The 17,223-nt window shown below is 43.3% G+C and overlaps 1 protein-coding gene across 1 annotated transcript in view; it reads left to right on the forward strand.

The window, feature by feature from the left end:
- Positions 1–17,223, forward strand: part of ADAMTS20 (ADAM metallopeptidase with thrombospondin type 1 motif 20) — a 779,002-nt gene that overhangs the window by 497,686 nt on the left and 264,093 nt on the right. Inside the window, exons 21-22 of the mRNA XM_069628019.1 lie at positions 769–933; positions 16,400–16,564. Of these exons, the coding sequence (XP_069484120.1) occupies positions 769–933; positions 16,400–16,564 (330 nt within the window). The remainder of the gene's footprint in view (positions 1–768; positions 934–16,399; positions 16,565–17,223) is intronic.

The following is a 17,223-nucleotide window of genomic DNA, read 5'->3' on the forward strand; positions in this document are numbered from 1 at the left end:
TGGTAGCCCCGGCTACCACGCGTTGGTCCAGTGCTGGATGTGGAGTATTGAGGAAAGCACATTTTAGCATTTGATTTACAAAAGTGACATTTAAAATGTTGGGTTTTCTATGAGATGACAACGTTTTTATGCACACTGTCCATGCAAGATTTTGTGTCTAAATCATCATAAAGTAGACTAATTGTAAGATTAACTGCTATAAGAAATCCCCAAATTAAACTCATTGGCCCTCATTACGACCCTGGCGGAAAGGGGTTTACGCCGGCGTAAACCATGGCGCCCCTTTCCGCCTGACTACGAGTTCCCGTAGCGCCATGGTGATTTTTACGCCTGCTTTTTGCAGGCGGAAAAATCCATGGCGCTACGGGACTTGTTGTTAATTACGCCACCGTAATTTACGGGTGGCGTAATTAACGCCTTCCCCACTCCCATTATACCCTATGGGGCAAAAATGGGAATGGGGAAGGGTAAATGGGGATTGGGGACTTACCGCCCCGCCAAGGTCGGAATGGGGCGGTAAGTCCGCCAACCACCATGGCGGAGTTGGCAGCTTAGCGCCATGGACCATGGTGCAAATTGCACCATGGTCCTCCGCCAGGGTCGTAATGAGGCCCATTGTAAAGTAAGTAGGTTTCGTCTATATTTGTAAAAAGTGAACAATACCCCTCTTTTTTCGTAAGTAGAACGATCTCTCACAAACACACAAACATTCACTCACATACACATTATGTAATTGTGCTTTCTGTGTTATCTTCTTGTCTCTAATAGTGTTCCAAGACTTGCGGAAGAGGGCTGAAGTCCAGAGAAGCCTACTGCATGAACAATTTTGGGCATCGCCTCGCTGACCGAGAATGCCATGGTCATCAGAAGATCACCACTCAAAGCTGCGGCGAGCTCTCCTGCCCCGAGTGGACCTCCAGTGAGTGGAGTGAGGTAGGGCATTTCAAGTGGGAATCCTTTTGCTCGAACTCCAATTAAAAAGTAAGACAGCAAGAGTCCTTTAACAGTGCCATGTGGGACCAGGATTACAATGACAAGACTCTAAAATCCTTCTTCAAAATTCATAGGAACAGTCATTTTGAGGTAATTAGAACGATCCTTATGTGAATCTTCAATATAAAGGTTATATAATGTTCGACGTTACAGTAGGTTTCCACAGATTTTGTCTATTTTTATTATTATTTATTATTTTTTACTGCGCCATAGCCCGCAGGCATCAGGGCGCTTATTGACAAAAAGGCATTTCTGTTCAGACAGGACACATCACAAATAGGCAGGTGGGTGGTGATTTGGCCTATTCAAAAAGAAGGGTGTTTAGGCGTTTTCTGAATACCAGGGTGCTTTGTTCCCTGCGCAGGTCTGCAGGAGGAACATTCCATGTCTAGGACATCATGACTGGGAATTATCATCCATTGCCCCTTGTTCTCTTGGTAGGTGGGACCGAGAGCAATTGGGTTGAGCTAGAGTAAGGATCTACTGGGCTTGTGCAAGGCCAGTTGCAGTGTTAGATATTGCAGAGCTTCCCCATATAAACATTTATGAGCTAAGCATAATGTTTTGAAGCGTACCCTCGCTGGTACTGGTTGCCAGTGGAGGCTCTTTCGGTCATTGGATATGTGTTCCCTCCTGGGAGTGTCACATATGATCCTCACTGCGTCCTTTTGGATTACTTGTCGTCTTTGTAGGTTTGCGTTGCTTGCTCCACTGAGCAGGGCATTACAGTAATCCAAACGAGGCATTCTGATTGCTGTGTTTTGCAGTTCTTGCGCGAGACCAATGGTGTCAACTGCCTAAGAACTTTTAGATGGTAGTGGGAGTTTTTAACAATGGCGTTAACCTGAGCGTCAGCATTAAGTGAGGCTTCCAAATGCACTGCCCGGGACTTTACTTTGTCCGCAACTGGGATGTGGCATCCCTCCAATCTGAACTCTGAGGATTCCTGACTCAGTGTAGCCCTAGCTTGTTTAGAGCCGAAGATCGTAAGCTCTGTTTTAGAGCTATTTAGACGCATCCATTTGTTTAGCATCAATTTTTTGATGGAGCCCTGTACTGAAGCTGGGTTGGCTGAGTCGTGGTATAGTCTCCGCTCAGGTCTATAACAAGTTTAAAGTCATCTGCATAGTTTGTCAAATGCAGTCCCATGGCTTCCAATTGCTCACACAAGGGTTTCATATAGATATTAAATAAGGCTGGTGATAAACATGACCCTTGTGGGACCCCATGGACGTTGCTTCGGACATTGAAGTACCACAACACATTTTAGAACTCCTGTCACTTCGAAATAAGCTTAGATCTGAGCATTTTCTTGTCTGCTAAAGTTCGTAGCAATTGTTTGTGGTCCAGTAAGTCATATGCGGCAGAGAGGTCTAACAGAATCAGCATCCAACACTCTGCTGTCATCCAGGGTCCTCAACATTTGTGTTTTGCAAATCTAACAATACGCTTTCTGTGCCATGGTTGCTTCTAAACCCTGATCGTTTCGTGTGAGGGAGAGGGATGCTTCTAGGTGTGTCTGCAGCTGTGAGGCTGCGATTTTGTCGATGAGCTTTAACAAAAAACCTCTGTTTGTTATGGGCCTTAAATTAGCAATATCTTTAGGGTTTAGCCCAGGTTTTCTAAGGAGTGGTGTTACAACCACTTCTTTAATTGCAGTCGGAACTGTTCTGTGATAAAAGGATGCATATGCAAATCTCTTGAGAAATGGAGAGAACAATGTAATGTGCATCTGGATGATTTTGGATGGGATAAGCTCACCCGGGCCATAGGAAGGTCGCATGATGCCAAGTGTTTTCTCCATCTCTACAATAGAGATAAGTGTAATAACGAGTTGGGTGTCTTTAGCTTTGTTTATCTGATTTTGTTCTGGCTTTGGGCTTGGTAAGCCCTTATCTCTGTCCTTGTGTTCCTTGCTAACAGGACCTTTTCTGTGAAAGCTTGTTGGACCCAGTCCCAGTCATTTCTTTCAGTTAAGAATGGTCGACTTAAGGGCATTAGGTTTTCTCCACTTTCTAAAAAATTCGAAGAACTATCTAGTGTTATTACCTGCGTTTTCAATCTGTTCATTACAAAAAGTATTTTTTTGTCTCATAGATTTTTAATTTTATCGTTTTTTTTAAAGATATCTTGATGAAGTTGACGAGTATGGCACTAGGAACAGTCTTCCTGGAAGTCCAGGATCATAGTTGCTATTTATTTATTTATTTTTTATTCTATTGTTCATTTATAATGCGCTTAATACCAGCGAGTGGTGTCTAAGCGCGGGATCGGGATTGGAACCTGTGTTGCGCTGCATTGTCTTGCTTCCAAGACAAACGCATTGCCCCTTGAGCTATCCTTCCTCCCCCATTATATGCATCGTTCCCAAATTACACAACTCTGAATGAGTAAAAACATAAGATTCCCAGAAATTATTAGGTTATTTATTGAGCGCTAACGTCGCTTCAGGAAGCAACAAAGTGCTTTACAATCATACGGGGGAAAACATGGTGAAAGAAGCAGAGAAACAAGGGAGCTGGGAGCTAACAGTAGGGGGAGGGCAGGCATTCATCTTAGATTTCTGTTTACATTACACATAGTCCAGTTGTTTATGGTTTCTTTTTTTCTCTTTAATTAGATACATCTTTGCCTTTAGTTGAATATTCCAAACACTCAACTTTTCATTTGCTCAACATTGAGGCAGTATTAATGACTGCCGAGTCGAAGGTCAAGCCTGCAAGTAGCTCTCTTGTATTGCCCCTTTAGACCACATTGATCCAAGTCTTGACTGTGTATGACGACATGCCTATTGGATGTTCCATGCAGAAGCAGAACATGTTACTTACCTGTAACAGCGCTTTCTTGAACACTTATCCCAAATTTCTTCACAAACATTTCCTCCCATTTAGGAGTGAGTGTTTTCTGCATGTAGGTTATTATGCATTTCTACCGCTCTGGTTGACCACTGTAATCGTTTCAAAGTGCCTAATCCTTGTTTCAGCATATCGAAAATTAATCTACAGAGATATCTGATTTACAAAGGTTGCAGCTGGTTAAGTCTATCAACATGTCAAATAGTTAGAATAGCTACTTTGACTTGTGTATGGCTTCCATAGGAAACCATTAGCAACAGTACAGCAGTCTAAGGGTTATTCTCCTCTACTGCAGGACTCTGCAACCTTTGGCCCACCAGATGTTTTAGACTACATCTCCCATGAGTGTTAGCCGGTAAATTCAACTGTGAGGGATAATGGAAGTCATGCACCAAAAGATAGCGGGAGCCAAAGGTTCAAGCCCTCTTCTCTTCTATGAAAAACACAACCGTGGAAAACGAAAATCGTTCCCCACTGCCATGTCACTGCAGAGAAATACAGCATTTCTCTGCACTCCACGGGGGTCTCCTGAGTAAAGCAAATGAGTTTGAGAGGGCCCCCTAATGTACAGTACTGCATCCAGCAGGTCGTTGAATGGGAGAGCCCAATCGCCATGCTTCACCCTGCTGTTTAAGAGCACTGGAACGCTGGAACCACATGTAAGACAGAAACAGACCATCAGCTCTGCACTATTTGAGTGCAACTACATCCTAAGCGGTTGGACTCTTAGCTTCCGAGGCCTGCTGCTAAGTGCAGAGAGCTGCTTTGAAAGCAGTGGGTAAGGAGGGCTGATGGAGGTTGGTTGGATGTGAGTCATGAATTTTCCTTTTTTAGTTTGCGAGGTGCGACAGGAAGCCCTATGAGAGAGGCAAGGGAGGATACCAGGATGGACCAGAAGGCGTTTGTTTTTCCTTTTTAGAGTGGGGTGGGGGAGGTCAGTACGGAGGTGGAGGAGGGAGCTAGGATGCCATGTAATTTTCCTTTTGAGAAAATGGAAGAATGGAGGAGCTATATAAGAGAAGTAAGGGGTGGCGGTAAGAGACAAGGTCATTTTCTTTCTTTTGAGGTGGGGAGGGGTTGAACGACACACAAAGGAGGATAGCAAGAGTCTGGTAATGGGGGAGACATACACAACAAAAACTTGCCCACGTGTAACTCTGAACAACATGGACATATTCAATGGTGGGGTTCAGACGGACATCATAGGCAACTCAAGCTTTGCTCTCGTTGACAACCGGATGCCACTCAGAACCCCTTAGATGAAAATATATAGAGAAGTGTAGTTTGCTGACTTTCAACAATGAGGACATATGCCACAAATAGGGTCCAAATGACATCTGTCTGATAACGAGACTGAAGCTTGAGTTGTCTATGGTGTCACTCAGGAATGTAAGGGCGCAGAAGAAAGGTTTGGACACAAAAGTGGTATGTTTTTGGCTATAAAATTGTATTAACCAATAAAAGTGTTGGAAAATGCCTTTCTGTCCCTAAGTACTAGGAGGGGTTTCCCTGCCTCAAAGGAAACTAAGGAATATGTCAGGGTGTCAAAACAAAATGTCTGTTACCATTGTGTCCCAAAACCCTACCTCTGTCCTTAGCATGAATAACCTGAATCAACTGTGTAGCGTTGGCTTCTTCCAAGGTAAAGGGGTTCATGATAACTCTTGTCAACAGAAAAGTTCCCAATGTCTTGGGTGATCCAAAAGACAAAAGAAATGTTCCAACAGAAAAGTTCCCAATGTCCTGGGTGATCCAAAAGACAAAAGAAATGTTCCAACAGAAAAGTTCCCAAGTGAAAGGGAAATCCTTTGGCTGAGGTGCCTCTCTGGGAGGAGTAATAGGCTGCTAATTGCTATCACCCAGATTTGGAAGGTGGCAAATGAACGCCTACGTAAATTTGAAGAGGAGGTTAACATGTTGATGGACCATGATAGTGGACCTGAAGTAGGTTCTGGTATGGGTAACCAGTGAATAAGTTTGCGGTGCAACTAGCATTTTAGATTTGTCAGGCCTAATCTCTGTTTGGATTGATAACTCTGGTGTGCTTTCTTTTATTGTGATGATGATCTTATTATGTGCTTTTGTGTTATTATATAAAGGTTGTGCTTTCTTCTTTTTTTTCTTTTCTGCTTTATTTGCTGTAGTTTTTAGAGAAGTGCTGTTATTTAATTTTGAATGATATGTTTTGATATACATTTGTGAAAAGTTCTATGAACTATAACACAATAAAAAAAAAATTTGAAAAGAAAAGTTCCCAATGTCTTGGGTGATCCAAAAGACAAAGGAAATGTTCCAACGGAAAGGTTCCCAATGTCTTTGGTGATCCAAAAGACAAAAGAAATGTTCCAACAGAATGTCATGGGTGATCCAAAAGACAAAAGAAATGTTCCAACTGAAAAGTTCCCAATGTCTTGGGTGATCCAAAAGACAAAAGAAATGTTCAACAGAAAAGTTCCCAATGTCTTGGGTGATCCAAAAGACAAAATAAATGTTCCATCAGAAAAGTTCCCAATGTCCACCAGGTAAAAGTCCCAGGTATCTAAGGGTTTGCTCCTTTCCCCTGAATTACTTCTGGTTCTACTTACCTTCCCTTTGGGTGCTAAAGACCCTGTAGCTTCCCAGGTAAACGTCACTGTATTTTATATCTTCATAAGGGTGCGACTCGCAATTCTCTATAATACCAGCTTGGTGTATTTCTCTGCCAAGCATGGGTTGTTCATCAAAACAGTTTCACTTGTCTTTAGGGTGCTCAACTCTCTTTTGGGTGAAAGTCCCAGACTCCTCATGGTTCACTCTGCTGTCAAGTATATGTCCAGCTTGGTTTACTCTCATGCCAAGCGTTTGCCCTATTATGGACTGTCTTTGTATCTCTCAGGGTCCCAGACCCTCTTATTCTTTGGATTTCATATATGTACAGGTTGCATACTCGCAATGCTCCACTGCAGTGACTTGGTTTACTATCCTGCCAAGCCCCTGCTCCTTTCTGTAGCGTATCTGATTTATTCAGGGTCCCGGACCTCCTTTCTCTCTTATTCTTATGTGGGTGCAGGTCCCAGACTCTCAGTGTGATGGTGCAATAGCTTTGTGTACTCTCCTGCCAAGCATATGTTTCCTTCAGCACTTTCCCGTCTTCTCTTAGGGTCCCAGACCCTTTCACTGTCTTTCCTTCATATGGGTGTGGGACCCAGACTTGCACTATATGGCAATAGGTTAGTTTACTCTCCTGCCAAGCATATGCCCCCTTTTGCACCCTCTCGGCTTCTCCCGGGGTCCCAGAACCTCTCACTGTCTTGTTGCTGTTGCTCCCCGAAACCTCCCGGACCTTCAGCTCGGCCAGAGTACCCGTTTCTCTGGTGTATGTCTTCCAGTGGTGCTTCCTTCTGGAGCTCTGGTAGCGTTCAGTTGCTTCTTTCTGTCAGCGGCGTCTCTGCCGATCAGTTTCTCATTGGCTGCCACTCGTCACTCCTTCCAGCTTTGCGGACATGGCTTGGCTTTCTGGAGGATTCCTGGACTTTGGGACAGTCAGAGGATCGCTCAGGCAGTGCACAAAAGAGCTCCTTCTCCTCTGCCTGCTTTCTCGCTCCCGCTCAGCTCAGTGCCTAGCATCTCCTGCTTCAGCTCCCAGTACGCCGGGTCGGCATCTGCCCAGCTTCCATGCTCGAGGACTGCTTTACCAATCTTGTTTTCAGTCTGCCTTTTTGTAGTTTTCTGGGCCAATCGAACATGGTGAAAGACTCAACCGTTCATTCCAGTTCTTGGGAGTAATCATCATACTCCTGATCCTCTTCTTTGTCACAGTATTCATGGTAGAGCTACATGGGAAGCATTTTGTATTTCATGGATTGTTAGTCAGCTCTATCATATTAAGTGGTTTAGCCTTACAATAACAGATAGTAACACTGCCTGGAGAAAATGAGGGAGAACCTGATTTGGGGAAAGTGGGTCTACTAAGGCGGTGGGATACCACGCTCTCTGGGAATGGTCGTCCCTAATCCCATAAGTGGCTTCCTCTACCATGTGATCCTCCCCCTATGCACCCCCCACCCCCTCAGGGGGACTATTGTACTGTGAATGCACTGCCCTGGCCCCATAGGAAAGGTCTCCCCCTAGTGGAGAAGGGACGACATGCCTAGATTGATCACAGAAAGCTGCGATGTACCCTTTATTATTATTACGGTATATATTGAGCGCAAACCTAACTTCAAGAAGCAATAGAGAGTTTTGCAGGGGTATACACCAATGTAGATACATAACGGAGCGCTTTACAGAGGTGAACAACATAACAGATGCATAATGGAGCATTTTTCAGTGTTAACAACAGAACAGATATACAGCTTCGGGTAGGATACAGAGGGGGTCAGAGTAGGGGTACAGCTGTACGAAGGTTGACGCGATGCCCTAGGTGTTGAGGAGGAGATACTCCTTGAAGAGGTGGGTCTTGAGTTCTTTTCTGAATCGTAGGAGCGTGGGGGCGTGTCTGATGCCGATGGGGAGGAGGTTCCATAGTTTTAGGGCATAGGCAGAGAAGGCTTGTTTTCTGGCCCTTTCCATTTTGTAGCAGCAGATTTCAACTCTGCACATGTCCTGGCTTCTGGAGGTGCTCTGTCTGCCAGAGATGCAGGGTTTCTCTGATAGGTAGCTGGGTGACTGCCTTATGCAGCAAGACTTGAAGGTGATTCGTGCATGCAGTGGGAGCCAGTGAAGGTCAATTAGGGCTGGGGTGATGTGATCGTATCTGCGTACACCCTTGATGAGGACACTTCTCAGGGGCACAAGAGAGGATGACAGAAGGCCTTCAAGCAGTGCATTGCCCCATCCAGGTGGGATAGAACCAGTGCTTGAATGGTGATCTAAAGCTGTCCGGAGGGAGGAATGACTTGTTTATTGCAGGAGGGAGAGCTCATAGGAAGCTGTCTGAGTTTTCTTAGCTATGTGCGTCTTGAAGGAGAGGTGTTTGTCAATGTGGAACCCGAGGGACTTGGCGCAGGAGGTGAGCTCGGGTGTGAACCCTTCAGAGTTCATGCTATAGAAAAGATTGTGGCTTTTGGTAACCGACTTATAAGTCCATGCGTCAACCTGTTTTTTTGGAATTCAAAAAAGTGTTGCAGTTAAGTGTGGGCAAAGAAAGGGGAATAAACAGCCCCGACCCATCGAAAAAAGCAGTACAACAAGAAAGCTCCACACTTTTAGAAACTGCGCCACATATATTTAGGGTGAAAAGATTATTAGTGTTTATTGAGTTGCCCTCTACGATAACACGTGTTTCGACACACAGGTGTCTTTTTCAAATCAGGCTAGTATTAACTGATAAGATAAGGCATTAATTTGTGATCAAAAGTAATGCATCAATCAACATTGTACAGTCATTTAGCATACATTGTGAAGAAGAAAAAGTAAACAAAATACATTTTAAAATTTGTCACAAATGATGTTTCAAATCACAGACAAACAAGGAGGGTTGTAGGGGGAGGAGGTTTAAGGTAAATATAAAGATAGAAAGAGAAAAACATATGAATAATAAAATAAAAAATGGAAAGTGAAAACAGAACCGGAAAATCATGTTAGTACAAATATGTAATATTCCTATATTGCGTTCATATAGTGTATGAAGTGGGAAATACAGATTCCTTACCTATCATCCATATCAAAAGGTTTTTCAATTCAGTGTTGCTACATGGACAAATCATGGGTTTAATCCCCCTGTAGAGAGTCATATTTAAGATCAACATTAACTGCCAGTGAGCGCACTGTTTAGGCTTTCTCCTATGTAGTCAGAACACTTAGTATGATATCGCATCTCAGAGCTGATTATAAACATGTCACTAGTTTCATGAATATAGTTAGAAGAGAATATATACACAATTCCAAATTTTTCCCCTGTTTAATACGTGGGGACACAATCACTATCGTAACTGGAAAATTGTTAGCGCAGGGGGAATCAGGAGCCGCACAACAAACGCGCGTCTGGCCGCGGCGGCACTCGAAGGCACCGCGGACACGAGCGCACAATCGCTGCACGGATTCTCCCCCTCGAGACAACCCATTTCGTTAGATATTGTAAAAAAGGCACAAATAAAGTCTGTAGCTAAGTATCACGTCGGGATAGGTAGGTGTCTCACCTTAAACTGGCTTACAATCTCCTGCTGTCTGAAGCCGCATTTGCAGCCTTGCATGGTGTTTGTATAGGTTGCCGAGGCAACTAACAGTCCTTCTTTGGTTTCGATCAAGTGTTGCCTCCTGTTGTTAGGTCAACATGGGCGCCATCTTGGAGCTGGGTCCCCTGCACTGTATAATGCATGGTAATAGCTCAAGATCCCCATTCCCAATATGAATGGGGGTTGTAAAGAGACAGTTTAAACAAATATAATTACATTATTTCTTGGTTAAAGCCTAAAACAGCGAACCATAGTCAACTTCCAATTATATTCAAGTTTTTAGGATTGATATTCCATATGTCTTAAACATGTACTTACCATAAATATGTCACATGTATTATTTAGTGAGTGGTAAACTGTGTGCTAGACAGTGCTACGCTCAAGCCATAGTATTCATAAATCGTGACTGGTAAACGAAAAAAGTCTCACATATTGTAAACACAAGTTGACATGTCACAAGAATACCCATGATGTGGGGATAAGGTCCTCGTATACAAATGTCGGTGAGTTCAAGCATTTGTCCAATTCCTATTTAAGCTTCATTTCAGCATCTGTGCTATCAAATCACATGGTTAATAAGTGGTTCAAATCAGTAAATATATAAACATTTACAAATAACACATCTGTACATCATAATTTAAAGAAAGTAGTTCATCTCGTGTTCTTGGTTCAATCCAAACTCAGTTGCTCTGAATCGGCAAATAAGGCGGGCTTCCAGTTGACGAAGGAGGACTTCTCTGTTTCCTCCTCTTTCTCCCAAACGGGCCTGTTTGAGGCCAATGAATCGCAGATACGTTTTATCTTCCATTTGGTGTTCTTTATGCCAATGTTGGGCCAGCGGTACAGTTGTAACCAATTTGTCCATTCCATGTAAATGTTCTCTGATTCTGAATCTGAGTTCACGTATGGTGCTCCCTATGTATATCCGTTTGCAAATACATATTATAACATATACAATACATTTACTTCGGCAGTTGATAATGTCTTTGATTGGAATGGTTGTTCCCCTAAATTCCGTAAAGGCATTCGTGTCAGGGTGCGTATATTTACACATGCTGCAACATCCACATTTCTTGAATCCATTTGGTGCACAAGGTAACCAGTGTATTGGTCGTGGCATGGATACTTGTGGGAGTAGGGATGGGCTTAAGCTTGATTTCAAGGTTTTCGCTTTTTTGAAGATTAGTTTGGGTTCCTCATCAATAAGATCTGCGAGATGTTCATCCAATTTGAGTAGATGCCAGTTTCTCTTCAATATTCTCCTTATTTCAAAGTTATTATGTGAAAAGGTTGTGATAAAGCTAACTTTATGCTGTTGTTCTTCACGTTGCTGTATCCTAGAAGTTAGCGTCGCATCTCTTTGTATTTTCTTCACTTTCTCAAAGGCAGAATTGATGCAGTTTCTGTTGTAGCCTCTATGATGAAATCTATATTTAAGTAGCTCACATTCTTGAAGAAAATCAGTATTATTGGTGCAATTCCTACGAGCTCTCACGAATTCTCCTTTTGGAATATTAGTGATTACTGACTTCTGATGACAGCTTGTGGCATAGAGGGTAGAGTTCGCCTCTGTTGGCTTGCGGAAGGTTTTGGTGAACAGTTTCTCTTCTTTCACATAAATTGTAAGATCAAGGAAATCTAAACTGGTATTACTAGATGGTCCTGCAAGAAAAATCCCTTCATCATTTTCGTTTAGACGATCCTTGAAGTCTGTAAATTCCTGTTCAGTTCCGTTCCAAATTAATAAAATATCGTCGATAAACCTGGTCCACATCACAATCTTGTTTTGTGCTTCTTGGTCTGTGTACACATACTTGTCCTCGAACATGCTCATGAAAAGATTGGCAAGTGCTGGTGCATACTTAACGCCCATGGCTACTCCCTGCTTTTGTTTAAAATATCTCTTGTCAAATAGAAAGATGTTATTCTCCAGAGTTATGGTCAGCATCTCTTTTAACAAAGTTACATAGTGATAATGCGAGGCTGTTTCCCCACAAAATGTGTACTCAAGAGTTTTGATGGCTGAATCATGCTTAATTGATGTATATAGAGCACGAACATCCCAGGTGACCAGTTTGTATGTGTCGGCCCATCTAATAGTCTGTAATTTCCGAATGACATCTGTTGAATCTTTACAGAATGGTTTAGTAGTAGATACCCTTGGGTTGAGTATATTGTCGATGTATTAGCTGATTTTCTCTGGGGCCCAGCCAATACCACTAACAATCGGCCTTCCTTCCGGGATTTTCTCAAAGCTTTTATGAACTTTAGGTAAGAAATAAATGGTGGGGACCACAGGGTGAGGGACCGATATGTATTCTTTCTTCTTGTGTAATTAGGCCTTTCCTTTCCCATATTTGGATCTGTTCTTGTAGTAAGATCTTAATTTCCATTGTAGGGTTGATACGTAGTTCCTCATAGCAAAAAGGAATTTTCAAATGATTTTCTGCCATCTGTATGTAATCTCCACGGTCCATAATAATTATTTTGCCCCCCTTGTCAACTTCCTTGATGACTATGGACTTGTCCCTTTGAAGACTGTTTAAAGCCTTAATTTCTTCATGGGTAAGATTGTTATTTCTAATCTTACATCTACTGCGTGATTTATTTCTTCGTTCAAAAAGATTGTTGATATCTAACTGAACTACTTTATGGAACGCATCGATCATATTTTCTTGAGCAAATTGAGGGGTAAATTTAGATTTACTTTTAAGGTTTTTAGTTGTAATGCTGATAGGTTGTACTCTGAGTTCATCAAGGGTTTCATGCAACTCCACTTCATCTGAATCAAGTGTTCGTAACAGATGTATATTTTCAATATCCTGTATGTAGTATGAACTGGGTTGGTCTTGTTCTTGTCTTGGTCGATATTGCCGAACTTGAGTGGCAAAAAACTTTTTAACTTTCAATTTTCTGGTAAATTTAAATAAGTCAATCTGGGTTTGAATGTGATCATATCTAAAGCTAGGCGCAAAAGAAAGGCCTTTGTTCCGTAGTATGGTTTCATATGTGGTCAAGTTTCTAGATGAAATATTCATCACAAGGTCATCGCTGGTATTGTTCCTGAGCATCTGGATTTCCGTTGTCTTGCACCCCCCCCCCCCCCTCCCTCCTCTCCTCCTGGTGAAGCCTGTGCAGGGTTTGAGGATGGAGTTGTTTGAAAACGGACTTGCTTGGTGTTGGTTAGTCTGGTTCCCTACTTGAAGCGTCTTATCTGATTAAGGAAACCAGAGCCCTCCATGTTGCGTGTCCACTTAGTTTGCATTTATGACCTGGGATGTGTTTTTTGGTCATAAATGCAAACTAAGTGACACGGTTTGATGAAGGAGATTTGTGATTCATAAGACAGATAGGGCTAGTAAGACAGTTCTTGCCTGTGTCTCCCCTATTCTGGTTATTATACTGAGTCACTCAAGCTCCAAATCAATTAAATCTAAAAAAGGTTTTTTATATTCTATAAAAATGTTGAGATGTGTATGCATGTATCTTTTATACTGGTTCATGTATGTATGTTATGATTAATTTAACATAATCACAAACAGATTTAATCGATCTCTTTTATATGCTGTAAACGTAGGACCCATGACCTAGACAATAAATTATGGAATTTTTTAATATAATTAAAATGCCATCCTCTGTGTGTATTGTTCTTTGAGGTAATTTAATAGCTCTTGGAACAGAGCCGAGTTGTAGCAAAAACTGGGCCTTTGAACGATTTGGCTAAATGGTCCATCTGGGGACTCCCCTTTGTGTGTTAGTATGTGTATATGATGTGGCTTTGAGGGTGGCCAGGGTTTCGACCAGGTCCTCTATCGAGAGTATCTTGAATTTTGTCCAGGGTGTGGAGAAATTGAAAGGAGGGACATGAGGTGGCTCTGTGGATGCAGATCTGGCGTCTATGTGCTGGTGAATCTTGCTCATTTTGTCGATGAAGAAGGTGTTGATGGCGGTGAATTTTTCGATGGAGTGTGGTATGGCAGGTTTGGGTAGCGGGTTGACGCACTGCTTGACCGCTTTAAAGAGGGCTCTGCTTTTCTGATTCTGCTTCGGCAGTCTGATAGGAGGAGGACTTGGTCGTGTTGATTAGTATTTGGGGAGTTGCTCTGAGTATCTTGAGGTGCGCCAGTTCGGATGTAGTCCTGGAGCGGCTCCAGGTTTTCCCCTGTTTCCTGATGACTCTTTTGCTGAGGTTGAGTTCTTGCATGTACCAGGGTGCAGACAGTTTTGGTTTGCAGGTGTGTTGTTTCAGAGGCACGTGTTGGTCGATGGAGACCAAGAGGGCGGTGTTGAGTGCTTCCAGTAGAGTCTCTCAGTTCGGTTGGTGGTGTTCGGTCTATGTAATGTGTAGGTTGGCGAGGTCTTCTGTGAGGGCTTCCACTCGGTCGATGGAGACCAAGAGGGCGGTGTTGAGTGCTTCCAGTAGAGTCTCTCAGTTCGGTTGGTGGTGTTCGGTCTATGTAATGTGTAGGTTGGCGAGGTCTTCTGTGAGGGCTTCCACTCGGAAGATAATGAAGGACCGTAAGGTTTGTCCGCTGGGTTTATGCTAGGAGTGCTTGAATGGGGTGGTGGGCAGGATGTTGAAAGGCACGGCTAGGGGGTCATACCAGTCAAGCGGGAGAGGAGAGCTGTAGTGGAGGGAAGATAGTGCAGTGATGATTAGGTCAAGGATTTTACGATTCTCGTGTGTTGGGTCTTTCGTGTGCTGTGTGAGGCTGAGGTTGTCGAGAAGGCTGAGAAGAGCTTCCTTCATCGGTTTGGTGGCCTTGTTGCATGGGAGGTTGAGGTTGCCTAGGAAGATGTTGTTGGCGTGTGTGAGGGTCATGGCGGTGACCAGGTCGGTGAAGTCTCTGATGAAGGTGGTGTTGGGTTTGGGTGGTCTTTAGATGAAATGGAAGGTGACTGTCCATTGGGGAGAGTGGGAAGAATCAGAAGAGGACTTCGAAGGAGCCAATGTTGTTGACGTCAAGTCTGGTGAAGGGCCATAAGGTCTTGTGCATGACTGCAAAGCCTCCGTCTGTCTTGTTCGGCCGATCTCTGTGTTGGATGCTGTAGCCATCAGGGACAAGGACGTCTAGGATGTGGGTGGAGGTGGGTGTCAGCCAGGTCTTGGTGATGAAGATGGCGCCATGGTTGTGTGTAGTGATGAGGTCGGCAATGTCTGCTGCACAGGTGATAGCTGAGCAGACATTGGCAAGCATCAACTTCCATGTTGTGGATGGTGAGGGGGTGTTGAAGGGCTTGAGGCCGATGTGGGTGAGGTTGCAGCATTGCGGAGTCCATGCCTTAGAGGAGGGGCAATGTCGTTGGCGTTGCATGGTGATGGTGGGGATGGCCTGTTGAGACAGAGGGAGAAAACACATGTGCTTACCTGTTGTCTGAGCAGGGGTTCAGGCCCTGGGTCCTCTCGGTCCAAACAGGTCCACACAGGAATTGCTCTTCTTCGTCTGCCCTTCACTTTGGACACCCGGGCAAGTTATACCCTTGAACTAAAAGTTAACAGCAGAAAGGAAGAGGCAGGGCTAAGAAAGTGGGCGGTGCATAGGCCATGTGACCTAGACCCACTTGAACCTGCTCACCATCCAACCTGCTGTTAGGTGCCCATCTACAAGGTCCACTCACCTTCCTGAAGCCCACCTCCATTTAAAGTCAACCGCCTTCACTCTGCACACCACCAGAGACCCAGCCGCCAGAGAAGATACTGTATTCCCCCTGCAGCGGTGTCACTCTCATGAAATACGATTTCCATATTCTACTTGAGTGATGTCCTAATAGAAGGATCACACATTTAGACTCCTCTTTATGCGCTTATGGCTTCCTAGGTATGCCGTAGAAAACATTTCTGGAATTCACAGTTGCTACCGTTAAGAGTGCAAAGAAAAGTTTGGAGCTGTGCTAGCCCAGTTTTAAAATCACACAAGCAATGTAGGTTTTGATACCTTTCAATGTACTAACTGGAAATAAAATGCAGAGATGGGGCATTGCATTGGCTTTCGGAGCCCTACAGTCACCATCTGCTGAAGAAGTCTCTGGGACTTCGAAAGCTAATGCATGGTTCTGCATAAAATGTCCAGTTAAAAAAAGTATCAAATCCTGCATTTTTTTCTTAACATTAGGAAGCAGCTAAAGATAACGAAATAAGATTACTTGTTTAAGTATGAGAATGAATGAGCAAGCTACCCTCTCTGGAGCATCAAACAATGCATTTGTATCAGGTGTCTTTAGATTTGTGTAAGTCAGATAACCAAAAACACTGAAATGTTGGATAGTGGCTAACAACTGATGATGCTGTGCTCCATGGAGAGGTGAACAATGTCATGGTCACTGCTGACGTCTGTTGCGCTCTTGATCTCACTGAAGTTCACGCTGGTAGCCAATTGTATGGTCCTTGTTTTTTAGTGCCTTGTGACATGCGGGAAGGGCAACAGGCACCGCCAAGTCTTTTGCCAACTGAACGACGAGTCGATGAGCGATAGCCTCTGCGATCCGAACAACAAACCGACGTCGGTGAAGTCATGTGAACTTCAAGAGTGTGCGTCCTGGCTGGTTGGACCCTGGGGATCAGTGAGTACGGGAGTAGCCATTTCTTGCTACAATTGTTTATTGGGTAATCACAAACATTTTTGATGGCTACATTTTAAAATCTGAACAATTGTATTTTTTTAACTTGACAATTTATAGATGCACATTTTTTAATGAGACTATCGAGAAGAGTACGATAACATTGGCGGCGAAGTTGCATGCCATAGCCAAAGTTAAAACCAAGTACCATGCTTTCAGGTTTTGAGTAGTTTCAGATTTCACTTTTTGCCTCAGAAGTTTTGTTTTTGCCTATGCTTTTGCTGATATGTCCTTTTATTGGGCGCAGATCTCTATGCACATTTTTCTCAGTGCGGTTCTCATGGTGGATCATTTAGCACTTTTCACACAACACAGGAAAAAGTTATTAGAGATTTTCATTCATAACTTCTATATTTATAGTGGCATACAACTCTCTAGTTAACCCTATTAGAAGAAACTAACTACCCCTAAATGATGTAGAATACCCCTAGTGAGCGCTGTTGTACCACCTACCTAGGGTAGGGGATAGAGAAGAGACTGTCCCTTAACTCACTCAGTACTTTCCTCAAAATATTAAAAAAAACACTTCTGGAAGTTATTTTTTCTTTTAATACTTCCTTCTAGTTTACCATAAACCATATTAAAAAGGTTTATTATTATTT

This window comes from Ambystoma mexicanum, chromosome 12, assembly GCF_040938575.1.
Source record: "Ambystoma mexicanum isolate Mex_15411 chromosome 12, UKY_AmexF1_1, whole genome shotgun sequence".
NCBI lineage: Eukaryota > Metazoa > Chordata > Amphibia > Caudata > Ambystomatidae > Ambystoma > Ambystoma mexicanum.